The sequence below is a fragment of the Durio zibethinus genome, chromosome 16 (assembly GCF_047325235.1).
Source record: "Durio zibethinus cultivar Kanyao isolate XHJ-2024 chromosome 16, ASM4732523v1, whole genome shotgun sequence".
In the NCBI taxonomy this organism is placed as follows: Eukaryota; Viridiplantae; Streptophyta; class Magnoliopsida; order Malvales; family Malvaceae; genus Durio; species Durio zibethinus.
In genome coordinates, this window is record NC_143177.1 from 5,630,696 (window position 1) to 5,646,140 (window position 15,445).

Sequence of the window (15,445 nt, forward strand, 5' to 3'; positions counted from 1 at the left end):
ATTAAGATGATTAAAAGATTTGAAAGAAAATTTTGTGAGATCAAAAGTAACAAGCATTTAAGATAGGAAGTTTAAAAATTTTGAAAATGGAAAGGGTTTCAAACTCGAAAGAAAACTATTTTAAAAATGGCTTTGACCTGGATAATGAGATGATTTGGCAAATTAAAATCATAGGATTTTTAAAATTATAAAGCCTCTGTTTAGAAGAACATTCAAAGTGTTGAGATTTATAAGTTCTCGAGGTATAATCTTCAAATCCTCTAAAGAAGATTCATAAGTCTTTCGAGTAAAATCTATTTTAATATTGAGATTTATAAGACTTATAGGTATAATCTCTAAGTCTTTCGAGTAAGACTCATAATGTTTTTAAGAAAGGAAAATGTTAAGAATTTTTAAGATGTTCAAGATCAAAAAATTTTAAATACCTCTCGGCATCAAATGAGAAATTTGTTGTTAAGACCTTTGGGCAAAAATCAAAATGATTTGTAAATCCTTCAAGTATAATTTCCAAGACCCTTAGGCAAAGATAAGAAAGATTCGTAAGTCCTTTGGGCAAAATATTTTAAAATTTTAAAGTTGTGGAACCTCTGTTTAGAAGAACATTTATAAATGTCGAGATTTGTAAGATTTTCGAATATAATCTCTAAATCTTTCGAGCAAGATTCATAAGTCTTATGAGCTGAACCTGTTTAAGTATTGAGATTTATAAGATCTTAAGACATAATCTCTAAGCACTCTAAACAAAGATTCGTAAGTTTTTCGAGCATAATCCATTAGGATTTGTAAGACATCCAGGCTCAATCCCAAAGAAGTTGTTAAAAATATGGAAAATAGATATGGGATTAGTTAAAAACGTTTTTTTGAAAAAAAAAAGTTTTGAGAATTTTTAAGATTCCCAATATGTAAAGACCTCTGAACACAATTTTTTAGTTATTGTGTTATATTTTTAAAGTTTTAGATCCTCTAAAGAGAACAGTTTTTAAATTTATTTTCAAAAGTTATGGAACCTCTAATAAAAGGAACTTTCAAATTTATTTGCAAAAGTTGTAGAACTTCTAATGAGAGAAACTTTTCAAAGACTAAAAAATCCCAAAAAATAAAATAAAATTAAAACAAAATTTAGAAAATCCAAACAAATCAAAAAGTTCAAAAATCAAAATAAAAAAAATTTGAAAAACCCTCAAATTGTTGACTTCGAACAAAATTATTGTCTATATTTTTACTTTTTTTTTGGTTTTTAATAATGTATACAAAAAAAAATAATTGTAAACATTTAATTTTATCCAAATCAATTCAAATTTGTTCAACTTCAATTTGGACTAATTTAAACATTTTAATAGGATTAATCTGATTGAGCTCAATTGAGTTTTGTTTTGGATTAATATAATTGAACTTGATTAGACTTTGTTTTGGATTAATTATTTTTAAATTATTTTATAAGTGTCAAAACCAAATCCAAATCAATTTTGAATCATTTGGGCTTAAAAACCTAATAAAATTTCACATCAATTTTCCAAGCCCAAACTCTAATTCTAGGCCCAAGTCAAGTTTTAAAGCTCAGTATCAGTTTCATTTTTATTAAAATTAATTAAAAAGTTAACATTAAAAAAAAAAAAACCGAAGCTTGGTCTGCAGCCAGCTTTCTCAGATCTTCCAACCCATTTCGCCGCACCATTCTCAGCTATCCTATTTTCACCTCCCTTTTACCCCTCTGATTTCCTAGCACCAATGGATCACAGCTTCATTCTCCCAAACACAACCACTTTCTCCAACCCATCTTACACGCCACAACAAGCTAAAGTTCTCAATTTACCTTTTAGATGCAGCAAGCTTTTAGCTTTTTCTAATTTTGATCAAATGAAAGCAATTCACAAGGGGATTCGGAGAAGGGGAACCAATTTTTCGGAACCAAAAGTCCCAGCAATTCCCTTCATCAGCACAGAGCAAGACAACATTACCACTAGCTGAGCTTCCTATCACCCCTGCCATCATTGACAACCCTCCCCTGACATCGCTACCTAGAGCCAAGACCACCACCATAAACCCACCGAAGCCACCATCTGCTGCAACACCAATACAACCCCATCAACTAAACCTAAATTCCCCAACTCCGAAACAGCCTCCCCTCACCACCGACGCCCTTATCAAGCCCTTCACCCATCGAGAATCCCATTCTTACCCAAAAATCCAACCTAAAAAAACACGAAAATCAACCTCATTCCCCATAAGGTGCTACAAAAAAAAATCACACGAACAGAGGAGGTTCTTTGAGGGTTTCGGTTTGGGTAGTTTGGAAGGATTTTGGGTCTTATTTTTTGGGATAAAGCGAGAGGAGAAGGAGGAGAATGATGTATTGAAAATCGTAGCCATTGGAGCAGCGGTTGTCAATGACTTTTTGGTTTGATACAGTTGGTTTCAAAGTTAGATCTAGGAGCTTAGAGGCGTTTCTAGAGAAAACCAGTTAGGAAAGTGTGAAGAGGAAGAAGAGAGATTCATTTCGGTGTAGATTGGGAACTGAATTGGTGCTGGCGAAATGCGACTGACGATGAAGGTGCGACGGCGACGGTGGCGCAAAGGCGCTAGAAACTGGGCTCGGGCGGGATGCTCTAATTTTTCCTGCTAAGAGGATAACTTTTTTAAAATAAAGATAGAATAAATTTTTTTTTTTTTTAGTAGACCCGACCCAGCCCTCCTGGTTTAAGCCCGACCCGCTTAGTGTCTGACCTAGATGCCCATCTTTGTTTAGGCCGCTTGCTTGGATTTTCCTCTTGAGCCTCAATTCAGAACCCAAAAGAGGTATTCTTCTTTTATGAACATGGGCTTGTTATTTTCATAATTTTTTTTTTAAATTTCATCTGGTTGTTCTAAATTTATAAAATAGTGCCTTGATCAAAATAGAAAATAAAATGTATTTTTTTATGAAATAATTATCATCATTGTTTGGAAAACAAAAATATTAGAAAGTATTTCTATGTAAAAAATAACATTGAAAATCATAACTAGATATTGAAGGAATTTCAAATGATTATTTTTAGTAAGAAATATTATCTTTATTCAAAGAATTATTATAATTTTTTAAATGATTAATTTTCATAAATTTCACTTAAATATTCGGGAATTAAGAAAAATTTTTTATCACTAAAAATTTTTATTTCTAAGATATTCATTAAAGAGATAATGAAGAAAGACATAAAAATGAAAAATTTTGAAAAGAATAAAATAAAATTGATTGTTTACATGTTGTGGTTTTATTTATATCAGTTATTGTATTATTGCATCATATACAAGGTATTTCTTGAGAATAAAAGAGAAATAATAAAATGATAATCTTGAAAAAGGTTTCTAGAAATAAAAAAGGAATAAAAACTAATATTCCTAATTGAAATTTTTATTTTAGAAATCCTATATAAATATTAGAAGGAATTCAAATCATATTTTACTAGCGAATATCATTTTCATTTTTACCACAATTTGATTATGATAATTTTTTAATTGAAAGATTAATTTTCTTAAATTTTGCTTAGATATTACAAAATAAAAAAAATTTTCTAACAAAAAAAATATAATTTCCTTCATCATTAAATATTTCCAATAATAATAATAATAATGAATAAAATTAAAGATTTATGAAATGGCATTAAATTTATATTTGCATATTTTAATTTGCGTTTGCTTCATTTGGTTGCTTCATGTTATATAATGCATTTTATTATTGTCAAAAAATACAAAGTAATAAATGATAATTTTGAAATTTTATTTTTTGAAATAAAAACTAATGTTCTTAAGTGAAAATAATTTTTGAGATTTTACTTAATTATTAGAGGGTTTTTTTATTTTTTTATAAAAAAATATTATGTTAGATTATAAAGAATATGATGAGAATACAATTGTAGAAATACTTTTCGAAATTCTGATTAGATATAAGAAAATTTAGAGAATGTTTAGAAACTAAAAATTTTTATTTTATTCCTAAATAAAATATTTTAAAAGGATTTTATAAAAAAATAAAAAGTAAAAAATTATTTTAAATATTAAAATTAAAATCATTTTTATCAAAACAAAAGGATAACTCATAATCACTTGATATCGTTTTTAGAAAGGGTGTTTTGGGAGTATTAATTTTTTTTCACATGTAATTGAACTCTAGAACGTAAATTTGTTTTTGCAAACCAAATGGAAAAATTTTTTCTTTTTAATAAGTTTTAATTAATTTTAAATTTTTATTAAGAAAATATGTTTTTAAGTTATCAATCACGTTCAGTAAAAAAAAAAATAGTGATGACTCATTTGAATTTGAAACTTTTAAAATATTTATCTAACAATTTCTAAAATTATTATGACAATAATTAATTATATTACCTTACATATTTGTAATAATTTTAATATATATATTATATCTTTAGGCAATCATATATAACCATATGTTATATATACATAAATCTCTAACTTACTAAATTCTTTGTGGAACATAAAAACGAGCTTTCGCTGTATCAGGTTTCATGTTTACCATATTCACATTTTATGATAGTTTGATTAAAACACAAAACTATTAAATCCCACGTGATGATTATTATGAAGAAAATAGATATGATGCCTTAAAATTAAGTATGTAACGAATAAAACAAGTCAAATTATGGGATTGGTACTTATAGTCAAGTAAAAAAATCAAATTTTAATTAATGTAAAATAAAATGAACAAATTTAATTTTTATATTTTTCGGGATGTAATATATCAATTTAAAATTTACTAGAATTACAAAATCACTATTAAATTTTTAACATGATAATCTTTTTAAAGTGGATTTGGATTTAACCTATCGCCAATTGGGGGGGGTGCGGTTGTCATGCCAATTTGTGCAAAACGCCACAATTACTCGTTTGGATATCAACGGTGAGATTGAAATTATATGATTCATCCATAGCACCTTTTAGGTCGGTTGTTAGCTGTCCGGTTCTTTTTTTTTTTTTTTACCTTTAAATTGTATTGTAGAAAAAAAATATTCCTATAATTTAATTTTTATTTTGATTTTTATTTAAAAATTATGAAACAATTTTGTTGATTTAATATAATAAAAATATTATTTAATATATTATTTTATTTTTTAATTATTTATAAATTTATTATATATAATTTTTAACTTAATACCATTAATAACACCTTTCTTTTTTTTTATTTAAAATCATAATTACTTTTACATTCAAATATATATCATTTTATTAATTTTAATTATATTGTTACAATAATTAATCTTATTTTTTAAATTATTTTTAATTTTATCAAAATTAATCTCAATATTTATTTAAATAAACCCTTAATCATGTGAGCTCTGTGACCTTCTCTAATATGTAAATGCTACCTCAAAAATTTTTTTTTTCTTTTTCTTCTTTCTTTCTCCCTCAAACCTGAATTCAAGCCTCCAATTATATGAAATAGATTTTGAGCTATTAAACACTTTACCCCATGGATGTGGCTGCTTTTCTGAGTTATATAGGTTTACACACTCTCCCTTATATTATCACAGCTCCCTGGAAAACAATATGCAAAGCTTGGATGGGGACAAAAGTATGGGGAGGGTAAAATATTCATGATTGAGGTTCTGATACTTGCTGGAATAGTGAGGGAGCTTCATATAAATGATGCGATTCCAAGGGAAACTGATGAGGCAGGTAAATTTTATCTCGCGGATGCAGCAATTGGTGGTATAGATTGAGGTTCGTACCTTAAGTAAAGCTAAGGGGTTTAGTGGCATAGACTTTGAGCTTTCCACCGGAGAAGAGAAATTTTCTGCAGGGGTCGGGATGGTGGCAGGTTTGAGAGATTGAGAAAGAAAAAAAAAAGAAAAAAAAGAAAAACAATTATTTGATTTGACATTTACATATTAAGAGAAAGTGAGATCAATTACTCACGTGATAAAAAATTATTACGTCAGTAATTTAATTATGATTGTATAATTTTATTACAGGTTGAATTGACATTTTATATTCTGAAAAGTACAACTATCAAGACCAATAATCCAAACTAAAAATCTGATATTTGCATAAACGTAGGAGTTCGAACTTCATCCTCATCATTTATTTCTATTTAGTGTGGATAAATTTTATATGAAATTTTTAAGTAAAGTTTGTAAATTTTTTTTTAAAAAATAATTTAATAAAAATTTTATTAAAACACTTAAACCAATAGATTGTAGGATTTAATGTAAAAATTAATAATATATAAAAAAATAAAAAAATTATTTATAATTTAAATTTAATCGATATTTATTTAACGATAAAAATTTTATCAATATTTTTATAAAAAAAATACCTATTAAAAATATATCAAAATTTATTAAAATTTTATACATTTAATTTATGTAATTAGATCTTTTAATTTATCGATTTTTTTATTTTAGTTTTTATTTAATCATTTTCAGTAAAAAAATTTATTAAACTTCACCTAAAAAATTCATTTAAATATTTTTCATTAAATGTAAAAAAGAAAAGAAAATAGATGAAATAAAAAAATCAGAGAGATAATCTTTTATTTACATTCACACAAAACAAAAAATAAGTACGAAAAAAGAAAATTAAATATGGAAAATAATAATTACTTCCCCGAAATTATACATCCCTGCCATTTTTTTAAAACTTTTGTTAATTAATAAAAAATTAGCAAATTAATAAATAAATAAAATCTTGGCCTACAAAAGTGGTCACATGAAGGACAAATGTAAGGAAAATTTGACGGACATAGAATTGGTTGATTTAACCAGTGTATCGATAGCAATGTGTGATGACACTGCACCCTCTATTGTAAGGATTAGCCCGCCCAGGGGCGCCACAGTTATAGTAGGAATGGCCCCGACGATTGCAAGGGACTCGGTCCCGCTTTAGGGCGCCGTAGCTAATGTACCTTCTCCTTCCAGCTAATGCCCTACGGCTTATATCCGATTCCATCACCGTTTCTTCCTCATTGCCTATGCACTCACCTAATAGGCCATAACATGTTTGCCTCGCACTCACTCAGACTTCCATCGCGAACCTTGCTCGAGAACGAGGTTCGACTCCAATGCATGGTACTGTGGGAAGACGATGACTCGGCCGATAAGGCCAGAGGGATAATAAGGAGAGCAAAAGAAAGCCGATTAGTCATCGGAAAAAGGGAGGGAGAAAGGTCAGGCAAAGAAATGGGTGATAGTTTGGTTTTGGGAGCAAAAGAATGCATGCTACCATTTCTTCAACTACGCTTTATGTGATTATAATTTTTTCACGCTTAGCTTTACATTTGTTAGGGGATGCCCGCTTCTTGCTCCCTCACTAAGATTTTTTTAAATATATATATATATATATATATATATATATATACACAAACTACTATATATTCAAATTAAAATCACTAATGTGGGCGCACTTCATTCAAATACATTAAATTATAAAAAATAATAATAATAAAAACATAATAGAATTAAAATAACTAAATTTAGAATTGATCTTAAGATGATTTTATACTTTGAAAATGTTATACTATATCTTCATTATCAATATTTTTAAACACATTTTTTTTAATATACTCAATTAAAATAATATTTAACCATTGATTTTCAATTCAATTACAGAAATTAATATTCAAATTTTGATTATGAAAATATTCTTTCTACTGTGACATCCAGCAAATAAACTAAATCAATAAAACAAACATAATTTCATAAGATTTTTTGGTTTCAATGAGGGTATAAGCTTCCACTATATCCATATATTTTCACTCTTTTATGCATATATATATATATATATATATAGGATAATTGTAAAACCATATGTGGTAGCTGATATTTAGTTATTAATAATCAACCAGATATCAAAATTATATTGAACTCGAACCAAAGCCATACTATTTTATTAATGACGAAAGAAATTAAATTATGAAAATAATAAAGAACAAAATAATTAATCCCACCTCTATTTTTGTTTCCTCTAATTTTTAAACCTTAATTTAGCTCCGAAAACAAACTACTTTGTTGTCCCAAGGACCTCACAAACTGCCCATGACAATGCTCACCCAAATGCTAGAACCCAACACTAGCCAAGTAGAACGGACTAATCCCAATGAACCAGATTTTTGCTCTGATGGAACCGGTACCGGAGCATCCAAATCCGCTGGCGCCTCGCTGCTCGTTGGTGACTCCAGTGGAGGGTTAGTCTTAGGAACAGGGGAAGGAGGCGGAGAAACTGGCGTTGTTGCTGGTACAACAGATGAGGGAGACGGAAAAGGAGGAAGTTCCTGGGGTTTTCGCCTTACAGCCATGACCACAACGATGAGTTTTTGTCCTTTGTTGCAGTTATCAGCGTTGCCACTGATGAAGAAGAAGGGACCTGAACGATCAAATGTAAAGATCGAATCACCCTCTGTCAAGGATTGTATTGGGTTCTTGGTGTTGCAGGAGTCGTAATCTTCTCTTGGTACCAAGAGCACCGAGTCTGAACCTTTCTTGTATTTGAAAACTGCAAAACAAAGATACCCAAAGACCATATCAGAATTCAGATCATCAATTCTTAGCCGATGTACATATAGAGAGAGAGAGAAAGAGAGAGAGAGAGAGAGAAAGGGGTGCTTACAGAGAGTGTCATTGACTTGGAATCGGTTCCTTTCAGCCCAATGATTGTAGTTCTCGGAAGGGCTAACCACCCAACCATCTTTGCCACCAACATAGAACTTGTAACCCTGAGTTGAACAGATGAGAAAAGACAACACAATCACAAACAACAGACAACCAAGAAATCCTTTGGACCCCATTGATACTGCAAAACAACAAAGAACCGAAGACAACTTTTTATAGAGAGAAGGAAAATCTATGGGCTAGGAATGAGAGAATTGAAGTGCATTGGAGTAGGGATTTGATAGGGGAATATATAGGGGGAATCGAGGACGAAGTTACCGTTGTAAAGCATGCAAAGCAAAGCACAAGGTGAAATTATATGGCAATGGTTTGGCTTGATAGGTGTTAATGAATTAGCAGAGGCGTTTCATTGGGCGTCTTTATTTCTTAGCTGCCTCAGCTTTTACACGTCTCAACATGCAGGAGATTTAACGGTCATGTAAAATTTTATAAAATTGTTTCTTAAGACCAGAAACTTAAAAAGAGTGATTTAATTGGGCTCTTCAATATCTATTTTACCATATATTTATTTATTTACTATATCGGACGTTGTGGTATGGATGATGCCAAAGCCAAAATATATACAACTCGGAATTGGGACAGCTAATTAGGTGTGTATTTTACACATAACTTTTATAATCATCAAATCATATTAAAAAATTATATAGAGATTCACTGGATTTCGATTTCATATAATTTTAAATTTTAATTAATTAATTAATTATAATATAATAATTATAAGTGATATGATTTCAAAATTTGTATATAAAAATTAAAAAAAAAAAGAAATAATACGAATATATATTTTTTCCGTTGTTGAACAGTTTTGGAATCAGGAAGGAAATCCTTAGACATGAAGAGTTTCTAAGTTGGCAAGAAAAAAGGAACTAAAAAGGAAAAGCAACAAATTTTTTTTTTTTTTCATTTTCTCTTCCTGGTAGATATGAAATAATTGCATTGATAACTTTTTATAACTGAATTGAATTCTTTAGGTGATTTTAGTGGTAACTTGAGATACTCTTCGATCTTCCAAAGTTTATACGAATAATTAGAAAAGTTTATGATGTAATTAATGACTGGAATTAGAGAAATTTTGCATTTAATTATGTTACAGAGGACGATAGATCGACGGTTAAAATCAAAGAGAGGATATCAAGAGAGTTAGAGGAAGGAGAGGAGGGGAGTAAGCTGTCGTCACTAGATTTAGTCTTTCTCGGCTAGATCAGTGACCGAGGATTGCCGGTGGGTGGTGCGGCTCCACCCTATTCAAATTCCCCACCAATAATTTTCAATACTATTTTAATGCCAAACAAAAGAATATCTGAATTTCTAAATTGGTTAAGTTGCTTTTGCATTGTTGTAATATTTATTTGATTGATTAATAAGTGGTTTGACTCAATTAATCAAGATTCGTTCACTTAAACAAATAGATTTTGGATTCGATTTTTATCGGTGATTATTTGTTGGAGATCATATCGAATGCATGATCCACAATCATTTATCTTAAGTTCTCAAATACGACACATCTTATTTTTATAAAAATTAAATTAAATGTTTTATAGAAAAATTGGAAACAAAATTTTCAAATTGACTTTTTTACTTAACATATAGATCGATCCATGGACATGAAAATCAAGATAGAATTGAGATAACGAAGATGAAAAAAAAAAAAAAAAGAGAACTAAGGTTTTGAAATTGTGGATAAAATACTAGATTATTATTGTTGAGGGTAGATAGAACTGGGAAGAAATTTATTTTTCGTAGGTTGATGTTAACTGTAATAATAACGTTAAATTCCAAAAGCCTGAAGCTTTATACTCTATTTAAATAAACGGTGAAATTGGAAAGAAAGTAAAAAAAAGTGTAGACGATATTTTTTACTATAATGGTTAAATTAAAATTAGGGAATATGTTAAGATACAAAAATAATTATAGTAATGAGATGAATGGAAATAAGGAAAGAAAACAACTAATAAAAATATTAAATTAAATGTATTAAAATTTTGCATTATTTAAAATTTATTAAATTAATAAATAATTCAAAATATTAAATTGTTTTTATTTCAAATATTAATTTATTTAATAAATAATTAAAATTTAATAAAAATAATAGTAATATATCAAATAATATTTGTCCTTATTTCTTATTATTTATTTAGTTATCTATTTTTAGTTAATTCATATTAATTATATAATAATAAATTTTATTTATTTATTATATAATAATAAACTTTATTTATTTATTATATAATAATAAAAAATCAAATTGAAAAAGTTAAACAAAAAAAAGTTATAGGGACATTTTAGACATAACAATAAATTTGAAAAAAAAAAAGTGACATTAACCATTAGACCAAAAATGTCCTGTGACTTATCACCACTGCACTATCAAAAAAAGGAGCTTTACCAACAAATTTTTTGTCAGTAATAGTTTAAATTCCATCAGTAATATTTTTATTGATAAAATTTATTGACGAAAAATTTTATTGGTAACAACTTGATAATAATAATTTCTCTGTAAATTTAAAATTCTGTTGGTAATTATCGATAAAAAATTTCATTAGTAAATATTCCATCAATAATAATTTTATTGGTAATCGATAAAATTAGTTGATATTTTATTGGTGATAAAAAAAAAAAAAACAGTATCATAACGACAGAATGTGCAATATCAAATTCCATGAAAATGGGTAAAACCAAAAAAAAAAAAGTAGCAGATTTAAAAGCAAAATTATCAAATTCTTTCTGATACTCAATTAAATATACATGAACTTAACTTAGTATTTAACAGTATCAAATTGTCAAATTAATATGCCCTATTTTCCCTACTTAAAGGAACAAAGCCTTGATATAAGCATACAAATATACAAATCCATGGATTCCTCAAGGTAAGCAGATGTCGAACAAGAAAGTAGACCCTTGGTTTTGGTTTTCGGAGTCTTTTCTTGAGTTGTCTCTTGGGAATTGATTTCTTCATGCCAATTAAGAACAATGCCCCTAACAGCACCAAGTTCTAAGAAGCAAAGGAAATTCAGTTAGAAATAATACATTGAAATTTTCACCATCTACATCTGCAGTTTCAAAAGAATCACCAATAAGAAATGCACAATTAGAAGGAAGAAATGGAAACACCAATCAACCCTTACTCCTTATGGAAAAATATATACTATCAAATACTAACCTGTGAGAACTTAGTGAAAAGTAGACCAGATTCTTTCTTTTCCATGTCATAGTTGTAAAAGTCACACAATATAGCACTATATGAGTAAGAATGACTTGTTGCAGAACCTACAAAAGAAGAATAGTGTAATACTTTTATTAGTTGACTTGGTTGATAATTAAACTACTAACAGAAAAAAACACACATAAGACCACAAAACAAACCAAATTATAAGCTCCGAAACTGTTGCCAAAGATAGAAAGAATACCTTCAACACCCTTAAAGGCTACAGTAGCAGTAACTAGATACTTAATCTATAAATATCAAATCCAAGAGTGATGACATTAGAAAAACCAGATGTGAGCAGAGAATAAAAAAGTTTGTCTCAGTGGCGAAATATAACAATTTTACATCGAATTCTGGCACTACTGATATGGCCTTTAAAAGCCTTTTCCAAAACTAGAAATAGTTTAGGAGATAAACCATAATTTTTTTTTCTTTTTTGATAGAGGAGATAAACCAAACTTAATTTCAAAATAATGGAGCAAGAAGTCACAAGATAAGCTGGAAACTAAGACCAGCTTACTTAAGAAGGGGAAAAGCAGTTTCATAGAGCTATTTTTAGTGGGAGGGAGTCATGGACACCTCAAAATTGAAAAATAACAAAATTTAAAAGTAAATTTTTCAATGGACACCCTCAAAATCTTCCTATGAACACCCTCAAAGGTGGGGAAAAAAGAAAATCTGACGAAAAATTTTCCCTGGACACCGTAAAATTGGTAAATTTATTAACAGTTTTTTTATATATATTTTATAAGTGGACATTCTTGAAAAAAAATCATGAATCCGCCACAGGTACAAAGTCTTTAACAGTATTAAATTTGAATTTAACTTCATATACTCATTAATTTGATAATTCCTGACAAGATAAGTTTGAATTAAATATTCATTTAATTAATCAAAATGTCAGAAAGCAAAACAAGAATGATTGAACTTAATTGAATTACAATATTCATGCCATTCTCCAAACCAAGATAAAGAGGTCTAACATCAATCTGATAAGATAAAAGACCACGAAAACCGATCCTGATTATATAAGGTTTTATAAGGAACTTAAATAAAGGACGCTTCTAAACACATATATAACCCTAGTGTAAGTTCTTGGTTTTTTTTCCTATTTCTATCTTTCTTTTTCATTTCTCTCATACCATGATGAAGAAATCATTAATACTACTATAACCATCTATAGTTCTAAGTTTTAACTGTGAATTTGGCCCAAGTTGAGTTTTTTTTTTCTTTTTTTAAAATCTAAGTAGTGGGAATAATTTTTGAATCTTTTTACTTGCTAGCATCTATTTTACTAGTGGAAATAATTTTTGAATCTTATTACTTACATCTCTTTTATACTCTAAACCAAATGTCAAAACTTTCTGAAAGCCATTGGTGGTATTGCTCCATCCCATTCACTTTATCATGACTCAACCTCGTCAATTCGTTCCTCTGCAACATCAAAAACCAAACTCATACCTATGGAACATGGAACAGAAACAAATATGCATACAAAGGCCAAATACTAGAAAACAAGATCCTGGATTCAACTTACTGTCATAAAGCAAGTTACCGGTGGCAAAAAGAGAAGGACCCACGGCGGCTTCACGGTAGCAGGGCTTCACGGTGGCAAGGAGAGGGGAGAGAGAGAGAGGAGAGGAGAAAGGAGCAGCTTCAGAGGTGGGCTTTTAGAAAATTAAGGATTCTGCTGATCAACGGCGGAAGAAAATGAACGGGGTAGGTAACCTAAATTTTTTATTTCATTTAATTTATTTTATACCGAATCAGCTTTTCAAATTTTTTCAGAAAATTTTTTATCAATGAAAAATATCCGTCCATAAAGACTTTACCTATGAATTATCAATAAATTTTTTCCATCGATAAATCCTGCACCAATTTGCCAACATCTCACGCCATCATCATTTATAGAATAATGACGGATAGTTTTCATCCATCGATATCCGTCGATAGTTTTATAATAATTTTATATTTATGATCCGTCTAAAAATCATCAATAACTCGTCGACATTTGCAAATAAAAAATTTTTGTTAATAAAAATCCATTAATATTAAATAATTTTGTGATAGTGTCGATCATGTCACATCAAATATATTTGAGTGTTTATATGGTGCGACTGTCACAAATTTAAATGGCAATTAGATCTGGACAAGAGATTTAGTTGCATCCAAATGAGTCTTTAATCTTGTCCATTGAGAATTAATTGATCATGTGGCATTGAAAATTATTGGAGGAGTTACTCAATCTAAAGGAGCTACCCCAGCTTTGAGAGGGGATGGGAAAAGGGAAGCAAAAGAAAAGGAATGGAAAGAAAAGGGAAAATAAAAGAGAATGAAAAACAAAAATAAAAGTTGATTTTTTATAATAAAAATATTATTGATAAATTTTAGATTTTAAAAAAGACCTAAAAAATATCTTATGAGAAATAACATTTTATTTTTTATAATTTAAATTAATTTTTTTATACTTTTTACGTTATTCTCCTTATTTTTATTCTAAATATTTTTCATATAACATTTATAATTAATTTGATAATTTTCAAATGATATTTTTATCTCAAAAAATAATTCTAATACAATTAAATAAACATTGTTAAAATAGAAAAAAAATTAAAAAAAATTAAAATTAAAATAAAAGATTGATCAATTGGGTGAAAAAGATTTTCTATTTTTAAATGATAAAATAGAAAACAAAGAAAGATATCATACAATTGATTAAGTTATAAATAAAAACATATCACTCAACATAAAGTAAAAAAACATACTTTTCTCTCACAAATTAATTGCCGGCATTTTCTTTTATGAATTGTCTCAAAATTATATTTATTTTTTATCATTATTATTTTTTTGCATTGAGACCTAAAGTTTATCAATATTTTAAAAAATAAAAAATATTAATATTAATGTATTCTAGTCAAAATATTTACTCCCCATGTCAAGTTGAACTTAAATGTTGAATTTGAAGACAAGAATATCAACCAATAATATAATAAAAATTATATGATCAATATTAATAAATAATATAAATATTTTAAATTTTAATTTCAATTAAATCATATAGTAAATACAACATGATATAAATTACATTATACACTAATAATGGTTTTAATTTATATTTTAAATAATATTTTTATTAAAGGATTTCATTTTTATTAGCATAAAAATATTTATCAAATACAAACATTTTGATCAATCAATTTATTTATATTTTAAATTATATTTTTATCAATAAATTTCAAAACAATTAAAAATTATTAATAATTTAAAATATTTTTCAAATTTTTAATATTAAAATATTTACATTTTATTTTTAATTTTTATAGTAATTTAAATATTATAAAAATATCAAATACAAACACTATTTTGTTTTATTATTTTTCATGAAAATATATTTTTTACTTGAATTTATTTCATTTTCTCATACTTTGAGTATTAACAAATTTTAAATTCATTAAATAATGATCCAAAAAAATTATTTTTTTTATCATAATAATAATTTTGGCATTCATGTAAATTATTTATGTGCAACAAATATGTAACAAAAAATTTATGTAAATTATTTACGTGTAACAAACATGGAACA

General features: G+C 27.7%; 1 protein-coding gene, 1 long non-coding RNA gene and 1 pseudogene across 2 annotated transcripts; all 3 read right to left on the reverse strand.

Annotated features, from left to right (window-relative positions):
* Window positions 1–6,747: 6,747 nt before the first annotated feature.
* Window positions 6,748–7,165, reverse strand: LOC111298247 (protein RALF-like 19 pseudogene; annotated as a pseudogene).
* Window positions 7,166–7,859: 694 nt separating this feature from the next.
* On the reverse strand, window positions 7,860–8,891 carry LOC111298485 (early nodulin-like protein 3). The gene has a single exon (XM_089745002.1). The coding sequence runs from the start codon at window positions 8,771–8,773 to the stop codon at window positions 8,012–8,014; it is 762 nt and encodes a 253-aa protein (XP_089601128.1). The 5' UTR covers window positions 8,774–8,891; the 3' UTR covers window positions 7,860–8,011.
* Window positions 8,892–11,300: 2,409 nt separating this feature from the next.
* Window positions 11,301–13,790, reverse strand: LOC111298484 (uncharacterized). The gene is made up of 4 exons (XR_002691182.2): window positions 13,400–13,790; window positions 13,191–13,296; window positions 11,818–11,924; window positions 11,301–11,649 (listed from the first exon to the last, which is right to left on the reverse strand). It is a non-coding gene; the product is annotated as an uncharacterized LOC111298484 (long non-coding RNA).
* Window positions 13,791–15,445: the final 1,655 nt, after the last annotated feature.